Here is a 19053-nt window from a genome sequence, read left to right on the forward strand (position 1 = left end):
TTCATCGTATTTCTAGCTGTTTAGTATACCAGATTTCGTATTAGTAGATCCAACACCGTTCTGCTCATCCGCGCGCCAGTCGCGCAGCGGATTTCGTCAGTGCAGCGGCGTACAAGCCACTAATTCGGCATGTGGGATGCGTACCACAACGCGCATGCCGTAGGATGCCATTTGCAACGCTCCTACGGACACGTGCAGCGGAACGAGGAGCTTTGATGGTAGATCTTCTTAGATGGCAGCGGGAAGGTAAGGTACTAGGACATTGACCAATTCCGACGTCCTGGTCGTTCACCAGGTCAGGCCAGAGGTCGCACACTTGCGCCAGATGCAGGGCAATGTTCCCATGCCTGGGACCATGTAAGAACGGTCTTTGAAGAAGCTCGTTTTGGATATATTGTACCCCAGATACTGACGCCACCCGGAAGGCACGCGGCAATCTCTTTGTTTACTTCAATAGAACGTGTAATATCGAATACTACCAGGATCCCATATCCGAATGCAGAACAACTCAGCAGAAACAACTGTCTTCGTAATTTGCCAATTGAACTGAATGTTGATCGTGATCATAAGGGGCGCATATAGTTCACAACTGCCAGTACAGCAGGGCCGGTAGGATCATACGACAAGGTAGGGCCGAATTTTGAACGTTGTCCGTTATCACCTTCATGCAGGTCGGAGTTGTACGCGCTGCCGCCGACGTCTAATTCGCCCATAGGGGCTAAACAAGGCGTTGCAAGGCCAAATTCTGGGTGGCTGGTAGCCTGGCGGGTAGAAAGCAGGCGCCAACTGAGATGACGGCATGCAGGTTCTGAGCAGAGTCATCTCTCGGGCTCGTGTTCGGAGTCACAACCGGCGAAAGGGGTAATCTTCTGGAAAAGACAGGGTGTGGGCGAGTGAAGCGCACCGTGAGCCTGACCAATGCGAGCGTCTTCTAGAAATTGCGCAGAAGGGCGCTCGGACAATGTGTGAGCCTTACGCGCAGGGTTGCGACAAGGCACGCCGGAACGTTGGTCAAAGGAGCTGGGGCCGCAACCGCCGGCTGGGCCAGTGGCATATTCTGCGGCGATGACACAAAGCGCAAGGAATTGTGAGGCGCCCGTGCATTCGGAGACAAGAATAGCTCCCAGGAATCCATGTCGGGTGAGGATGTGAAACAGCTGTGGGCAGAGCTGCCGTAGATGGCACAGTACGCGTTGTGTGCGCGTGATGATGACTCAATAAGAAATAAGATTTAGCTTGTCGGTGTCGATCGTCTATGAACGAGTCTGGGGAGTGCGGTGTAGAGAAATTATGCTTTTGTGATGTGCTGGCCCCGTGCACAACTGTTTTGGAGATGCGCTCGTGTCAGGCACAGAAACGCGACGAGGCTGGGAGTGGGTCCGGCAAATATGGGCATTGGCTTTAGGTGGGACGCGCAGCACAGACGGATCTGGCGGAAGCATACCGACGACCAGGCTGCAAAGAGTTGAAGATATGCGGGACCCCTTCACCGCAACACAGCCAGGAGGTAGCAAATGTCGGTGGGCAGAGCTTGGCTTGGAAAAGGGAGTGAGGGAGGAACCACGTGCCTGACTTGCCTTAATGAGGATGTGCTAGAGACGCGGAAGCGGCAGGCACGCTGTACCTGCCGGGAAGGAGGTTTTGTGATATTGAATTCCCTTTGAAGATGCCGTGCATTGCAAAGGATGCAGAGGCGCCCTGTTGGCAGTTGGACATGGACATCGACGACGTTGGATACGGCCTCGTGGTGGCGGTGTAGACCACGCAGACCTGGCGTTCGCGCCCTGAATGATTGACTCGGCGGCGGTCAGGGGCGTCTCCGGGTGTCTCACAAGTCTCCAACCTCCACAAAATGGACAAGCGTGGCCCAATAGGCGGCGGGACTGCAAAGGCAATACGTTGGTTATTCAGTCGTTATGCTTCTTTTTCGCTGTCTCAAACCCGGCTGGTGCTTTGGCCCCCTGGTGGCTTCTTGTCGCCTGCTGCACGTTCTAAGCAAGTGCTATGCACCGTGCCTTCCCTCCCTTCTAGCGGCCTTCTATGTGCCTTCCAAATCTGGCCCATGCTCCCACATCCCAGCAGCCTCCAGGAACCGCTGAATCGCTGCACATGGTGTTGCGACCCAATCTGCGCGGTAGTGGAAAGGGGAGGGTGAGGCATCGTGGCGACCGCATGTAACGCCGGAGCCGCAACTCTATGCTGCTTGTCAAGTCACGATGCATCATCACCTCCAGTCGCGTGGTAAGGTCCAACATGGGCGTTGGAGACTACCGTCGGCTTGTGGATCCTCATCTGTGCACAAAAGCGCCACATACGCCTCAAACAAGGTCGCAGGACTGCCCCAGCTCCTTGACAGCTAGCAGCGGCATGCTAACAGGAAAGGTCATGGTGAAGCTGTAGTGTCGCGAGCGCGAGATGAACGCAAGGATAGGGCCGCTCCACAGCTGGATGCGCTGCGATGCATTGATCGAGTGTATTTGAACGTGCCCTGCTCCATGCTGTCAGAAGAATGCTTGCCCGTTCCCTCTACACGCACCACATCTCCAGACTGCTAGGACCAATCACCTAGAGCCTCAGACACAGTCAGCGAGCAGAACTGATTTTGCTGCAGCCACGATTCACCTTTTCTTTTGCCGGCCCTAGGGAGGAACACGATCGACCAGCGCCCCCATCAGTCCACGACAAAGTCACCGACCATACCGACCCTCTTGTTGGGCGGAAGCAATCTAATCAGCACTCCGGCCCAAAGTGTCTTGTACGTCACGTCACCACATTGTCTAGGTGGACAGCCAGGACGCCAGAGGAACAGAACCGCCGCGCCGCCCCCGCCACAAATTCAGTTTGCTTGCGGTGAGACGCGCAGTTTCGTGTGTCTGCATAGCCGTTCGTCTACATAAACCGCAGTGTCAGTGTGGTGGGCTTCAGACGCTTTGACAGCGACGCTGCCTGCACATCGTGGTCCCTTTTTGTCGACTAGCGCCTAGGACGATCCGCCCAAGGCCGAATCTGCTCTAGCGCCCCTACGACTTTCTGGGCAACTACGCGCAACGAGGAAAGAAGTACCTGCAGACTCTCCAACACCACGCCCTCCATCACCGCCATCCCCTGCCCTGCCCTCTCGCGCGTCTATATCTATCTCAGGTACGTACTCCCGCTTTGTACGATTCCCTTTCGCCCCGTGCAGCCCGCGCATTCCCGCTGCAGGTCCTTCTCACCGCTCCACTCCCCTTTTCTCCTGCTCCGACGTGGCCAGCGTGACTGCCAGACCGACAATTTCTGGCGCGCCCTTCTTTCACCCTTTACCTTGACGCTGCTGCCACGACGCCCGCTCAACCTCGCAACTGACATCGCCATCTCCAGTAGTGCATCCGCTGCATTGACCTACGCGCGGCCCCTCGACGACTCGACCTGACGCCCTCACCCACGTCCATCTCTGCTGCGTCCTCGCCCGACGCCTGATTTGCATCATCCTTACAGGCTCTCACCCTCACTTGGTGCGCACCGTCCCGTCTCTTGCTCATCGGGCCTGCAGTGCCTTGCCGCTTTCCGTCACGCGCATCCCGCCGACCGGAGAATGGAGTTGGACACGATTCTGAACCAGAGATTAACAGCATCCCTAGGAAACGGAGCGCTCACCATGCAACACGCAATGCAGCCCCAGCACTTCGGTGCGCCCCCGAGCTACCTCAATGGCGGCCACATCAAGTCGGAGAACGGCTCGGAGCGTGGCGTGTCGCCGCACCCGTCAGACTCGTCGCGCTACTCGTCGCAACAACCGCAGCAGCAACTCCCCTCGTATCCCTCGATCCCCCAACAACACATGAACGGCCTGCGCTACCCCTCGCCCTCGCAAATGCAGGCGCCCATGCCCATGCTCAACAACAGTAATTACATTCCCAACCCGCCAGAGCACGCGTACGCGCAGCAACAGCAGCAGATGGCGGACGCGCAGGTCCAACACCAACACAACGGTGGGCGCCCCGCGTCGGACACGGGTCCACCTAAGGCCTTCGCGTGCTCGACCTGTGGTAAAGGCTTCGCGCGACGCAGTGACCTCGCACGTCATGGTAAGAAGCTTTGGCCCCAACATCAAAAGCAGAGCACTGACAGCATGCAGAACGTATCCACAGCGGTATCCGCCCTCACGTGTGCGACTACCCCAACTGCGGCAAGCAGTTCATTCAGCGCTCCGCCCTGACGGTTCACCAACGTGTCCACACTGGCGAGAAGCCTCACATGTGCGAGCGATGTGGAAAGGTACGAAAATTCTGTTCTGCACTGCATTCACAACTAACATCGAAAAGCCTTTCAGTGACTCCAGTTCGCTGGCCCGCCATCGTCGCATCCACTCCGGCAAGCGCCCATACAAGTGCCCTTACGCCGACTGCCAGAAGACTTTTACGCGTCGCACTACCTTGACGCGTCACCAGAACCACCACACCGGCACTGTCGAAGAGGCCGCTGCCGCCACTGCTGCTGCGCTCGCATCGCGTGCCTCTGCCTCGAGCAGGACCGGTCGCTCCGACGGTGGTGACTACTCCGAGACAGCATCGCCGCTCGGCACTCCTTCGCCCAATGACCGCAATCTCTCTCTTTCACCCGCACAGGGAATGCCTCCTGGTGGCATGCCTGGCCTGCACCGCCAGGGCTCCGACTACGCCTACATGGGCGGTATGAACGTCCCTCCTCACATGCGTCATGAGATGCCCCAGCCCAGCCCTCGTGCCTCCCCTGCGCTCACAGCTCAGTCATACACATCCAACGTGAGCGGCTCTCGCCCAGCGATCACCTCTCACCCGACCGCCTACGGCCCACCGCCGATTCTTGAGCCTCCTGCGTCTGCAAACCACAACCAGTCCGGAGGCACCACCAGCGCCAACGGCAGCCCTCACATGTCCGCCATGGGCTGGCAATCACCTGGTCAACAGGCTCTCCCCTCCCCAGGAGCTCAAGACAGCGGCTACGTCTACCCAGAGCCCCAGTACCAAGCACAAAACGGCATGTACTACCAGCAAAACAACATCCGTCGTCCCAACAGCACTGAGCCGGACCACTACAATCCCAACCACCGCGAGATGGGCAACGGAATGTGGGCTCCTGCTGTCCAATAGAGTTGCGGTCCTGGCGCAGTTCTCCCACAGATCCTGGAGGATACATCCGACGTAACGCTTGAGCAAGCTCCACCGCGGCGTCACGGTTAATCTTCCCCACTGTAAAACTAATACATGCGATCACGCCAACCTAGGGAAAAACTGAACAGCCTGGAGCCTACGTTGACTTGAGATCGCCTCCTTTGCAAGGTTTTGGGTCAATGTAGTCTGCAGACCTGTTCAGTTTTTCCCTGGTATGAGGTGCGCTCCTTTGGTGTTCTCGGCAGGCAGGACCTATACCCTGTTCCACAAAATTTTCTTACTGGCATCCCTATGGGCTAGCGGGTCATTGAGCGCGTTAGTTTTCCTGTTTCTTTCGACTTGCCCATATCTGTTTGTTGCAAGTCTTCCCATCTCCGGGTCGTGGTTATCTGGCGGCGGTTTTTCCATGGGTTTTCGTCCATCCCTCTCTCCATCGGGAGCTCGAGACGGGATGGCAGGCGTTGGGCGTGCCTCATACACACCAAGACGGGCAAGGGCGTCCGGGCTTGTTCCGTTTTGTCTTGTTTTTCATATGCACCGGCAAACCTCTCTAGACTGGTATTTAATGAAGGACTTATATCCGCCTCTTAGACTACACCACTATTCTGCGCAAGCGGAGCCAAAAATTTAAATCTCTATAATACACTCATTCCACGGTATGCAAGTGAGATGCGTAATATGTGAAAAGCTATGCCATTTCCATTATGGTAGGTACAAAGATGTTGTGCTCCCGTCGTGCATGGCAGGAACGTGAATGAGCTCGGCTGTACCTGAATACCCTGAAGGTGTTCGCAGAACTTTGAATTGACGATAAAGTTCGACAACAATACATGCTTGAGGGTGCATCCCAGTTAAGCGTACAAGTTGCTCGAGACGAGCGCCTTCGTATTCTGTGTGCTGCCCTACAGTCGCCTCATTGGGCTCAGCGCATTGCGAGCATTACCCGTTGCATCCAAGATCTGCCCAGGCGACAAGAGAAGCCTCGTCAGCTCATTCGCAATAGCTGCGTGCTGTTCGCACAGTCGTTTCACGACAGAGAAGGATATCCAAGTATCTAGCACGAGTGAATGCCACAATATCAAGACCAATGTCCATGTTGGACCTCAAGTGAAGGTGCTGGTGGTGCCCGGCATTGACGTCGTCGCCGCGCTTTGACCCTCGAATTCGGTCGCTCGGCCCTGTCCTATGCAGGCGGTCATCGCACCAGCCTCGCATTACGTCTATCCACGTCTCTCCTGCATGTCCATTTTACCCCAGCTTGCCACAACCCACGCTGCCATATCTCGCTACTCTCACCATCGCTGGGCAATCAATTCCGACGACAAACCGCGCTGTTGATTGCTTGCGCCCGTCTACTTAGTGGCACGTCATCCGCCCAGCGCTATACCTCAGCCACTCCTCTGGCGACCCTTCCCTCCCGACAGCTCCGACCCAACGACACCGCACACCGCGAGACGGAAATTACGTCGCGACCATGAGTAAAATCGCGAGATCGGTCAAGAACGTGACCAAGGGGTACAGCCAGGTCGAGGTCAAGGTCCGCAATGGTATGGAGTGCCCCAGGAGCTGCATGCACGGCGTAGCTGACCATCGCAGCGACCAGCAACGACCCATGGGGCCCCGTCGGGTCTGACATGGCTGAGATCGCCCAAATCACCTTCAATAGGTACGACGAGTGCGAAGGCTACGCGAGCCATGCTGACCGCTACCCAGCTCGACCGACTTCTATCAGGTCATGGACATGCTCGACAAGCGCCTGAACGACCGCGGCAAGAACTGGCGCCACGTCCTCAAGTCGCTGAAGGTGCTCGACTACTGTCTGCACGAGGGCTCTGAGCTCGTCGTGACGTGGGCGCGCAAGAACATCTACATCATCAAGACACTGCGCGAGTTCCAGCACACCGACGAGGACGGTCGCGACGTCGGCCAGAACGGTAAGCGCGTCCTGCTTGGTGGATTGGGGCCTTACTAAGATAATTACAGTGCGAATGGCAGCTAAAGAGCTGACTTCGCTCATCCTGGACGAAGAGCGCCTGCGCGCCGAGCGAGCCGACAGGAAATCGTGGAAGTCGCGGGTCACGGGCATCGAAGAGTACCCCGGTGGAGGCCACCACGGTCCAGATGGCGGGGAGAGAGCCACGCGCCCGCGCAACGGCGAACAGCGTCGCAACCGCAGAACGGAAGAAGAAGATCTCGAGCTGAGACTCGCGCTCGAGGCAAGCAAGAACGAGGCAGAGGAGGAGAAGAAGCGCCGCGAACGTGGGGCCAGAGTCGAAGACACCGACGATGACTTGGAAAAGGCCATCAAGCTGAGCAAGGAGGAGGAGGAGCTGCGCCGGAAGGAACTCGAGCAGACCAACGCCGACCTACTTTTCGGCGAAACCACCGCACAGCCAAATGCCTACCAGCCCACGGGCAACAACCAGGGGTACCAGCAGCAGGGCCAAGTGGACTGGTTCGGTAACCTCATGGACCAGAACCAGCAGCAGCCTCAGAACACTGGCTTCCTCAACAACGCATACTCACAGCCCACGGGCATGCAGCCTCAGCAAACTGGCTTCCAGAATGGGTTCGGCGGCTACGGTGGCTTCCAACAGCAGCCCCAAATGCCACAACCTACCGGCTTTGATCAGTTCGGCGCTCAGCAGCAACAGCAGCAATACATGCAGCCCCAACACACGATCCAACCTCAGCAAACCTCGTTCAACAACAACCCGTATGGTCAATTTGGAGGTGGAGGCTTTGGTGACATGGGTCAGCAGCAACAGCAACAGCCGCAGCAAGATCAGAATGCACTCCAGCCTGGCAGTCATAACCCATGGGCAAGCAACCAAACTCAAGAGTCGCTTAAGCCACAGCCCACTGGCTCCAACAACCCATTCGCTCAGTCCTTCAACCGACCGCAGCCCACTCAGACCTTCACCCAACCGACGTTGAACTCGTTGAGCGAGCAGAAGACCCAGACCCAGTTCAACAACACCTCGTTTAACCCACCGGTATCCTTCTCTCCTGCACCGGCAGCGCAACCACAGCAGCAGCAGCCACAGGCGCCACAAAAAGAGATGGACCCAACCGCTGCCAGACTCAACGCGCTTCTTGCAACAGGCGAAGGTCAGGACACTTTCGGCAACGTCGGCAACATGCGTATCCCAGCTCAGCACACAGCTCCTGGAACATTTGTCAACTCGGCTGGCGCGGGCTTGAACCGGGTCAACGCCAACGCTACCGGCAACAACCCGTTCTTGAACTCCCAGTTCACCGGCATGCCGCAGCAAAACCGCATGATGCCCGCGGCAACCGGCCCAGCGAGCAACTTTGGCGCCAACCCTTACGGCAGCGCGAATCCATTCGGTGCTCAGCCTCAGCAGCAGCAGCAACCCCGTCAGCCCGGTGCCAACAACCTAATAGACTTATAGTGTTCTGGTCCAGAGAGTAAAGCCTGCGCTTCGGGTCATTCTTCGATGCTGGAGCGTGGCACTCAGGCCTGCCCCAGATCCCCTCTCCCTCAGAGGCCCAAACCCGCATTCACGTATGGCAAGGCAGAGAGGAGCCTGGACGAGGCCGGTGGGGACGCGTGGTCATTTTGATTCCCTTATTATTATTTTCCCCGACCACTGCGGTTTGCATAGAGGCGAGCGACGAGCGCAACGAGTCAGTGGTGGCTAGTGTAGATAGCTTGATGAGACTATTCAACCCATGATGGTGCAGCTCGTCTGTGGTGCCGCGCAAATGTCTAGATTGAGACTGGAATCATTAATCCCTATTCTCTTTTCACGTCCCTCTCCGTGAAGTGAAACCTTGGAAGCTATCGGGTACTGACACAAGACTGCAACGTCCTTTTCCTATTGTCCATTTACGCCCTCTCACCGTGAATTGCGAAGCTATTGTAGAATAGGCACACGTGACGCGATCTTCATGCGCACTGACGTTTGCTGGGCCCACAGCCGTTCTACACGCTATCCAACCCCGCAATCATCCACCTCCGCGTCGAGTCCACCTGCACCTTGCCGTGTCGCGAACTTCCTTGCCGGCTATTGTTTGCGCCGCTTTGGTTTATTGCCATTGTATTCACTTTTGACGCTTCTCTTAACCCAGCTGTTATCGAATGCCGCGCACCTGTTAGCATTGTCTAGACCTCACGCTTGGCCAGCAGACTTCACGCTACTGTACTTGGCGACTTCGACGCGTCACGGCCAGCCAGCCATCGTTTGATATACAGATAAAACAAATACGATTACTAGTATCGCCATCTTTAGGACATATCGTTCTACCCAAGAGCCTACATGGCTTCAGAAGACGAGGCAATGCACCGACAAACACGCCCGGTGTCCGCCATGAGTAGCCGAAAGCGTGCCATTCAAAAGGAGGAAGTGGAAGCGCATGCGCCAGAGCCAAAGAAGCTTCGTACTTGTGGCCCAGTTGAAGACGATGTGGTCGGCAGAAAACCTCAAGCTGCTGTGGCATCAACCTCGCGAGGCCGCAGCGGTCTTCTCACGCCAGAACCCAGCACCTTGACCGAATCGCAACTCGAGCCTCCTGTCGACACCTCAGCGACGTCCGAGACTGCAACGGCAAACTTCTTCCCCTTCATGAAGCTTCCCGCCGAACTGCGCATCCACATCTACCACATGGCGCTCGTGCGCGAAGAGCCGCTCCTCCTGCATGCCGACCGCGCGCCTGAGAAACCCGAAGACGGCGACGACCTTCTCGCAGCACCGCGCCGAAACAACCTCTACGCCCCCTACATGCCCGGTCGCGAACTGCCCGGCCCCGGCTACGCCTTCCATCGACCCAGACAGGGTCCCGAGCGCATCCCGCTAGACGACCCCATCGTCCCCGAGATCCTGCGGCTGAACAAGTTGATATACAGAGAGGCGCGTCAGGTCCTGTACAGCGACAACGTCTTCACCCTCAGCCTCACAAGCGGCATCCACACCCTATCCACCCTCCACCAGCGCTCGCGCAGCCTCATCAAACACGTCGTCCTCACCATACCCTCCCACCACGACATCCTCGACGGCTTCGCCGACCTCGTCCGCCTGGGCCTGCGCTACTGCTGGGGTCTCAAGACGTTCAAAATCATCCTCCAAGCCAGCCTACCCGATGACGGACGGGTCACGGGCGCAACAAGCGTATACGCCAACGCATTCCACATACTTCGATGGCTGCCTCGCGGTTGCAACGTCGGTCTCGAGGGCAACGTGAGCGATACCGTCAAGCGCGTTGTCGCCGAAGAAGGCAGATTACAGGCTGTACTTGATGAGGTGAGAGCATTCTGAAACAACGTGATGATGTGAGGATGTTGGGAGCTGACAGTGTTGCAGGCGAGTTATCTCAAGAGGCAGCATCAGATGCCGGAGAGGCATTAGTGGTGTCGATGTGGTGGCTCTGTGTTGTGTTTTTTGAAGAGCGTGATCTGAGATGTTTCTTGGGTGTAACGCTGTTGATGATATGATGGGAAGTTGCCCTTTTTGCTGGCTTTGAGCCTTCGCGCAACGGCATGTTGTCGCGTCTTGCGTCGTTGCCAGCGAAGAGACTTTACGCTGGATTGCAGTGTTGATGATAAGATGGAAAGTGGCTTTTACGAGCTGGACTGGAGACTCGTGTTGTCTCGTCTTGCGCAGTTATGAGCAGAAGCGTACACCTTGAGTAAAGCTTCTCTCTTCCACAATCCCGCCTTGCGTGACGGAGGAAGCACGTGTTAATGTGTGCTGCCAAATCTTCAGCAGGAAGTTTATGCTGGGAGTAGAGAACCTTTCTACCAGTCTTTCTTCGTATTTTGGGTTTCAACAACATGCGACTGACCAAAGTACAGCCTCAATGATCAGCCCACATGAGGGACCCAATTTGAGTCACCGGCGCATTGTGCTCTTCGTCGAGACACGCGACCGCTTTTCTCAGCCTCTTCTTGGCACGTTAAGTAATGCTACTTGCTATGGCAAAGCTGCCTCTTGTATTTGCGATATTTTCTCGTTGAAGATGATCTGATTGGATCGATGTGATGCAAATTCTGGGGGTCGTGAGTGGCTCGGCTGCTTCCCGTCACACAGTGACATTGGACGAAATGGACTCGACCAAGGCGTCGTATCGCTCTCTGCAAATGGGTGTGACAGACAACGCCACATCCAACGCTGTAATTTTATCGTAAGTTATGAATAATGCATAGATCGCCCCTTCCCTTCGAAAAGGCGGCGTGAGATTCCTTGTCTCGCGACTGCTTATGCAGCACCTTAGCTCCTACCTCTATTGGCTAGTAGCTTACGACGTTGAGACGCCACAGGTACAGTACCATCTCAGCTCAACAGTCCCGCGTACTCGCTAGAAAAGTGCCTGGTAAGCCTCTCGTCATCGCACGCCTGAGATCGCATGCGCTGTTGGACTGAGGTTTGTTTGGACTTGACGGCGGAAGCTGTGGCGGTGACGCGTCAAACGCGCCAGCGAGACGTCACAAAGCTATGAGAACCACCTGGAAAGACAGGATAATGAATCTTATCGTCAGAGCGAGGACCAAAGCGCGAGTCCGAGTTATGACCGCCTCCTGTTTTGGTGCGTAGATGGGAAACACCGCACCGTACCACCAACACTGCTCGGCACACCGGCGTCCAACTTCTGTTGGAAAAGCTCAGCTAAAACGAAGCTTCTCAGATGATTCAGCTTCTTCGGAGAGTGATGGTGCAGGCGGTGGGGATGAGATAGATGCCTCTACCGCCTGCTCCGCCTGCTCTCGTGCATCTTAGCATCCACCTATATACGTCAGATCGGATCGTGGTTCCGCGATGATTCAGCTCTTTGTCAAACGCAAATTCCCATAGCTATCCTGTCAGTTCAGTATGCCCAATGCGGAAACAAGTAATCTTGGGATTTAGTGACCAAGCGGCTCTCAATCCGCATCTGTCGCACAGCATTACCGGTAGCCATGACTAAGTCTTCGAAAGGGAGACCCTTCAGATTTGGCATCTCGGATGACCATATCATCATGCCGTGCGGCGAAGTTAAGACCATGGTTGACGGCAGCATAGTGGTGAAGTGCGTTACTTGCCTCCGCCGCCCATTGGGGCTGTTGCTATTCTTGTTGTGTTTAATCAGCAGTGCCCAGGAAAAGCACGGCAGCGGAAGCCGTCGCCTGGCTCTACCTAGTCAACATCGATGTAGGGTCTAGGCTAAGCTCTCTTTACGGCTTGGATGTAACCCTGCCGTCTTGCAATTAGGAACTGATCAGCGGCTCAAAAGCAAGCCTTCGCCAACGCTTTCGGGCAATATTGATCCCATCGTTCTGGTTACCGAATACACTAGCTGGCGCCATGAACTCTCCTCCCACTACTCTATCGTCACAGTCTCTTTCTACACCCGATGCGCGACCAAAACGAGCGGCAGTGAGTGAGGAACCTGGGAAGAAGCCTAAGAAGCCCAACAGCGAGATACGAAAGCAACAGAACAGGATAGCTTCACGTAACTATCGTATGTCAATCCGCAGGGCGTCGCTCGTGGTGACCACAACTAACGACATTTGGTATAGGAGAGAAGCGCAAACGAAAGCTCCAGTACCTCCAGCAGTTGATCAGGGACGACTCGGAAGGCCGTCAAGACTCAGAACCTTCGCCTGAGCAGCACGAAGTGTACCCGCGCGCTCTTTCTGTAGACTGCGATATTACAGGCGCAAGTTCATCACCATACCAGATGCCGTCAAGCCGTGTCTTCGGCGAAAGCAGCGCAGTTGCGAACGAAGCCATACTGGCAGCTACCGTCGCATCCCTTGATCCTCATCACCTCGCAGTCGATCAAGCGTATCCTTCTTACCCACCTCATTGGAATGCGCACATTTACTCTCCGTCTCCACCAGCGAGCATACCTTGGAACATGCCGCCAGCGTGGATGTCAAGTCTAGACTACTCTGCGCAGGCAGCTGCGACCACTCGCCCCTCTATGTACCGATACCACACCCATCCATCACAGCCATCGTTTCAGCACCCGCATACGCCATCACCGTCAAACTTCCAACGCGAGTTCCTGCCGAACACGGATGTCTACGGCTACGGCGCAAACTACGCATCACACAGCCAGACGCCTGGCAACCCCAACGTGAGTCTGCCTACCTCGTACTCGTACTCGCCGTATCATCAGGGCCGGCGGACTGCTCCACATTGAGGTTCGAGATCCTCTTCCCCCGTCTTTTGCCGTATGGCTTGGGTGGAGACGGCAAGTAAGCTGACGTGATGAACAACTAGCAGTACGCGCTTGGATGCGATCCTTCGGAATTTGGACGGCTAGTTTACATCTGAACGTCTGCAACGCATATATCTCAATCCGTGATGGCTCGTATAGTGCGAGAATTACAGATAAAGCCGCACCAAAATATATTCCTCACATCGCAGTCAAGGCGAACGCTCTATCCCGATGATAGATAACGCGCCTCAGCACTAGACCGGTAAACTACCACGCACAGAAAATAACTACAACGATACAAATCGACCTTCAGCTGTCTCCACAGTTCGCTTCAAACGAAGTATCTTACTCCATCGGGCTATTGTTCACGCGCGGAAGCCGCGAAAACAGCTTACGCCAAGACTAGCTGCCACGCTGGTAGCACCACATCACGGTATCTGAGACACATGGCCACGCGGTCTTGCGTTACTTGTTGGTATGTTGGTGAGATGAATGGGGTGGATGAGATGGAGGGGTATCTTGACTGTACTGAGACTTGTTGGGGCAAGTGGGAATGAGCCTTGGGAGGTGACGACGATATGGACGAATTTCGTTGAAAGGGGAACTGGAATCGGATTGGAAAGAAACTTCGGTTAAGAGGCGTGCGATTTGGCGGCTGAAACACTAATGAGTATGTTATGTACAGAGTATACCTAGGTAGTACATATTTGGGGTGGCCTCGCATGACGTCAGCTGACCATCCACCTTCACTGGGGTGGCTAGAGTTCGAGTCGCATTTTGTAGTATACACAGAACTAATACTTAAGACTTGAGAGCCTTTTAAGTCAGCACATATATCCCTACCTTAAGAATTACTTACACAGATTGCGACGCGACCTGTAGCCACCCCTAAGTGCCTTTTTCAATTAGTACTTAGATGCCTACGTCTGCTGTACTAAAGTAAGGAGTGAAGCTACTATCATGCGCAAAATTATACTCGCTGGTGTAGATGTTCAAAACTTAGACTACGGTTAAGATGCATTCGCTGTTCTGTCTGCTCGTGGGTGTTGAAACTTCCGAGTTCGCTTTCGGCTAAGCATGGTGGGCTGTGCGACCAGCGTCATCAGCTGAATCCTTCCAGCCTTCCTTCATCTGCCTACCTACGCACACGCACAACAGAATTGGTGCACGACACTACACTGAAAAGCCATCCAAAGAATGAGGTAGTCGCAAAGGGCGAAGCTGAGTGTCATTGAACCCTTCACTACTCTTGTCTCTCGGAGACGGTGTTACAGATGAAATGATGGCTTCCAGAGACAAGCTTCCAGAGAGGAAGGCGTCTCCACGAAGCCATTCAGATTTATTGTAAGGTGATCACGATCCTTGCATGAGGTGTACTCATTCTGTATAGGTCTCTCGCCAGGAGACTTTATCCAAGAGAAAGTGAAGAGCAGATTACTGCGAGATCGGACGAGCTTGCTCTAGTGTCTGACCGAAATTACGCTTTGTGCGAACTGAGTTGCAACGTATGTCACCAACCGAAATTTTCCGAGTACCGCGCGCTCCCTATTCTTGTAGAGAGCCTGAACGCAGACTGCAACTTCTGCGAAATCCTACGCAAATGTCAGCAGCATTTTGCAGAAGGATCCCTTGCGATGCAGTTGTACTCCTTCGGGCTCAAAACCGATATCCAGATATGCTTTCCTTTCGCAGATAATGGTCGCACAGACACACACGTTCAATTGTACTCAAAAGGTCCGTCATTGATCTTAGTCCGAAGTACCAGCTGATAAGAGCAACAGAGTCAGATGCTCTTATGAGTCCTTTCCGATACGCGAAAGATGTCTGCGAATCTGCAGACTCAATAGCCTCATTGAGTGCCATGAATGAGTGGATGAATCGCTGCGCTATTACCCACCAGCACATTCCACCGAGAGAGGGATGTAGACCTACACGCTTGATAAAACTTGGCGGGAACGACGATAGTACCCTTCGACTCTGCTCACCACAATATCCCGTAAAATTCGCTGCGCTTTCCTATCGCTGGGGACCAGGCAAGCAGTCAGAAACGACGAAAGAGAATGTCAGCGAACGTTACAACGAGCTGACGACATCAGACTTACCACGAACTCTTCAAGACGCCATCCAAGTTACTAGAGGACTCCAGTTGGAATATTTATGGATCGATCGCATTTGCATTGTCCAGGACGACGACGAAGAGTGGGCGAAGGAGGCATCCCTTATGGCAGACATTTATGCAAACGCGTACGTCGTCTTATCAGCCACAGCCACTGAGGACTCCAAGGATGGATTTCTGCAAAAGAAAAAGGAGCCTCTAGTTATAAGATACGTACAGCATGGTCAAGGCGGCTATGAAGTGCGAGCAAGGCAGATCGAAAGCCACGACTGCCATCGAGAAGCACAAAAAAACATGTATACCTTGTTTCAGCGGGGCTGGTGCATGCAAGAGAGGTTTCTGGCTCGTCGGATAATTCATTTCCTGCCAGATGAAACCCTTTTCGAGTGCGAGAATGGGAGAGAATGCGAGTGTGGCGCCGCTAGCCAGGAAACGCTGATCCTGCCCATTCATCAGGGCTACAAAATCTTCACAAGCCTTCGGGCTGCACCAAGAGCGACGGAACGTTTCGCCTCGAACTGGATGGAGATTGTGCGTGACTACAGCCACATGAAACTCACCTACGGACAAGATTCTCTGCCTGCTCTTTCTGGACTGGCTGCATGCATGAAGCACTTGGAGCCTGGCAAATATATCGCAGGACTTTGGGAGTACAGCATCGTATCGCAACTGGGATGGCGCGTTGACCCAAAGTCCAATACAAGACGCTGGAAATTACCCGAAAACGTTGATATCATAGGCCCTTCATTTTCCTGGAGCTCACATGTGCGCAATATAGATTTCTACGAACATCCTCCTAGTGCACGAGATATGTGCACTTTGGAAAGTTTCAAAGTCTATCCAGCCACGCCAAATCCTTACGGTCAAGTCCTGCATGCGTCCATCTGCCTCAGCGGACAGGTAGTGCTTGGACATGATATGTATTCGTTTCTCATGACTTCCGATTTGTTGCAGACCGGGCGTGTATATCTTGACGTTGGACTCGTTATCAACAGCGGGTACTACATGCAATCTTTACACGATGAAAAGTGGAGCAAAGAGAAAACTTGGGGATCTGTGATATGCTTCGGGTTATACAGTTATTTCCATTACTATACTTTGAGTAAACGGGAATATGTCGATACACTGCTACTGCAGCGCAGTGAGACGAGAGTGGGAGAATATCTCAGAATTGGGGTTGCTCAAAGGATAGAGAGATCTTGGTTCGACAAGAACACGGTGGCAAGAACGGTTACACTAGTCTAACTACACAACTGGCAACGCAATCTTTCGATAGCTGCACCCCGCAGAAATAGACGGTGAACTTGTACAGCAACGAGATCCTAAGCCACTCTTCCTCCTCCTCTTCCAGGTCGTCTGCGTCTTCTTCCACCCGTTCTCGACTCATTCGGTGGCTCTTCCTGTGGCGGTAGCGCCTCACCTGCAGACCACCTATCCTGCTCAGCCCTCAAGTCGATCCAGCGCTCATCCAGCCCTTTAGCCATCGCCTTATCTGCCCGTTCCTTACTTACCACGCTAGAGTCCATACTACCTTGGATCAACAGCTGCATCCCTAGCACGTCTTCGGTACCTTGTTCATACATGCCCAGGTTCAGAACCCCTCCGTCGTTGTCATAAGATGCTCGAACATCAACTTTGTTGCTGTTCTTGTGGTAGTAGTAGCAGTCTTGGACCAAACCGTACGACAGCATAGGATCCGGGTAAGTATCAGCGACGCCGTGGAAGGTGAGATTTTGAACGGCGCCTTCAAGACCGGCGTACAGGTTCTGTGACGTTGATGACGGGATGGAAAGACTGTATACGGGGGAGTTTTGCGTCGCCCGTGACAAATAGTCGCGGGGCTTGAGGTAGAGATTCCAGCCGCCACTCCTGATTAGACTTTTGCTTTTGTTATCATCCACGATAACGTTGATGGCCGAGTCGCGCGACACCGCTTTGCGTTTCGGCTTGTGGCTAGGGGAGGAAATGGTGTGATATGCATGCGAGCCTGCTAAACGCAAGTCAAACACCTTGATCATAGAGTGAAGAGCTACACCTGCTACGAAGCGTTCTCGTCCCTGTGCGGCAAGAGAGTAGACTGGCGAATCGTTTGTTGGGTCCCAGAATACCTGCTCGAAGCCGCGTGGTGAACGCATGTCGTGCAGTCTAACGATTCCGTCGTAGCCGCCAGACAGGAAAGTATGGCCTGCTTCTGAGCCACCATGGGCTGTGCTCGGTAATGGCAGGATAGTGTAGATGGATGTCAGGTGTGAGCGTGTTGCGCTCTCGCTAGTAACGTTGAAGCGACGAAGGGGTCCAAACGAAAAGCCTTCAGGCCCAATGTGGTATACCTCGATTGGCTCAGCGTGGGGTCCCGATCCAACAGCCAATTTGTCGTCGGATAGGAACTCGCATGACCGTAATCTGCCAATTGGCGCCTTGTCGGATATGGACTTAGTTTCTGAAGAGAACGCGATCGCCTCGTCCGAGAAGATGTCGCGGCGAATGGGATAAAGCGCCAGCGATCCGTCTCCCAATGCGCTAGCTAGCATGGGTGTATTTGACGGTGATACCGAAAGATCGGCGATTGGATCAGAGCCAGTTTTGTAATGTTGAATCCGCGTCTCGGCAAGGTCAGGACTAACACTGAGTAGCGACAGTTGACCTGATGCAGTCCCAAAGACGATGTCTTCATAGGCCAAATCCCGCTGGTGTGGTCGGAGCAGTTTCACCCTGGTGATATCATCGCGACCTTCCGAGCTGTCCGGTATCTTGTACGTGAACCACGTATTCAGATGTTTGAAAGTGTCGTACTTCCACGTTTGATCGGGCGCCTCATCCTTCCGCTCCTCGCGTTTTCTGATCTTCTCGATGTTTGCGCCCGCCTCTTTCGTCCTGAGAATGATTTGGGTACCAGCGGACCACGCCAGTACCTCCCTTCTCTCTCCCCACGCTCCATATATCTCTTCGTAGCTGTCAATGCTAGGTTGATACCCCATCGTCTGACCCTGCGGGCCCCTCCATCTTTCCGCTTGCCAGGTATTCATGCTCATTGTCTTCCTCGTTGGCTCTAGATACCTCGCGATCAGGCCTCTTCGATCCCAGTTCCGGCATAGTGTTGTCACGCCGTGGACGGCGTTGTAGGCATCCGCGTCCAGACCGCCCAAGCCAAAGCGGCCTCTAAGCAAAGCTTTCCATCCATCGAGCTTTGCGAACTCGCTCAACCGGCGGCTCGCCAAGGAGAGGTAGAGTAAATCCCGCGGTCGTTCAAGATGGCTCGTTATCAACGAGAGAATCTCATTCGGCAGCGTGTCGATAGTCGCCATGCTGCAGTCGCCTTCTCCAACCTTTGCTCAAGGCTACGCGACTAATAATGTAATGTTGGAATTCGAATTGTCAGTATTCAGTAAAGCGATCGTAGAGTTGGCATGGTGGCGTTTATAGGACTCATGTTTGCTGGGCGGAAAAGTGAATGGCTAGGTGTCTCATCGGACGATGACGACAGAGTTCTCGCTTGGTGGCGTTTGCACTAGCCACATGTGAGCCGAAAGGTCTGGGGAGTCATCGATCATGGCGACAACAAGGCCACTTTGTGACTCTTCTTCGTATACTGCACGCCTAATTCGGACGACATCAGCTCAACCCAAAGCGGTTGTGCAGTCA

At 54.3% G+C, this 19053-nt stretch overlaps 5 protein-coding genes across 5 annotated transcripts; 4 read left to right on the forward strand and 1 right to left on the reverse strand.

Moving 5' to 3' along the window:
* Nucleotides 1–3637: 3637 nt before the first annotated feature.
* On the forward strand, nt 3638–5111 carry J4E83_005228 (uncharacterized protein; the record flags this gene model as incomplete). Its single annotated transcript, XM_049332148.1, has 3 exons — nt 3638–4067; nt 4118–4257; nt 4305–5111. 3 exons carry the CDS (start codon nt 3638–3640, stop codon nt 5109–5111), a joined length of 1377 nt encoding a protein of 458 aa, XP_049188599.1.
* Nucleotides 5112–6606: 1495 nt separating this feature from the next.
* Nucleotides 6607–8548, forward strand: J4E83_005229 (uncharacterized protein; the record flags this gene model as incomplete). Its single annotated transcript, XM_049332149.1, has 4 exons — nt 6607–6679; nt 6729–6798; nt 6846–7066; nt 7116–8548. 4 exons carry the CDS (start codon nt 6607–6609, stop codon nt 8546–8548), a joined length of 1797 nt encoding a protein of 598 aa, XP_049188600.1.
* A 918-nt stretch (nt 8549–9466) lies between these two features.
* On the forward strand, nt 9467–10411 carry J4E83_005230 (uncharacterized protein; the record flags this gene model as incomplete). Its single annotated transcript, XM_049332150.1, has 1 exon — nt 9467–10411. One exon carries the CDS (start codon nt 9467–9469, stop codon nt 10409–10411), a length of 945 nt encoding a protein of 314 aa, XP_049188601.1.
* Nucleotides 10412–12433: 2022 nt separating this feature from the next.
* J4E83_005231 (uncharacterized protein) lies at nt 12434–13277 on the forward strand (the record flags this gene model as incomplete). Its single annotated transcript, XM_049332151.1, has 2 exons — nt 12434–12590; nt 12649–13277. The coding sequence occupies 2 exons, from the start codon at nt 12434–12436 to the stop codon at nt 13275–13277; spliced, it is 786 nt and encodes a 261-aa protein (XP_049188602.1).
* A 3456-nt stretch (nt 13278–16733) lies between these two features.
* Nucleotides 16734–18716, reverse strand: J4E83_005232 (uncharacterized protein; the record flags this gene model as incomplete). The annotated part of the gene is made up of 1 exon (XM_049332152.1): nt 16734–18716. One exon carries the CDS (start codon nt 18714–18716, stop codon nt 16734–16736), a length of 1983 nt encoding a protein of 660 aa, XP_049188603.1.
* Nucleotides 18717–19053: the final 337 nt, after the last annotated feature.

The sequence above is a fragment of the Alternaria metachromatica genome, assembly GCF_023757995.1.
Source record: "Alternaria metachromatica strain BMP 0045 chromosome Unknown scaffold_10, whole genome shotgun sequence".
Taxonomy (NCBI): domain Eukaryota; kingdom Fungi; phylum Ascomycota; class Dothideomycetes; order Pleosporales; family Pleosporaceae; genus Alternaria; species Alternaria metachromatica.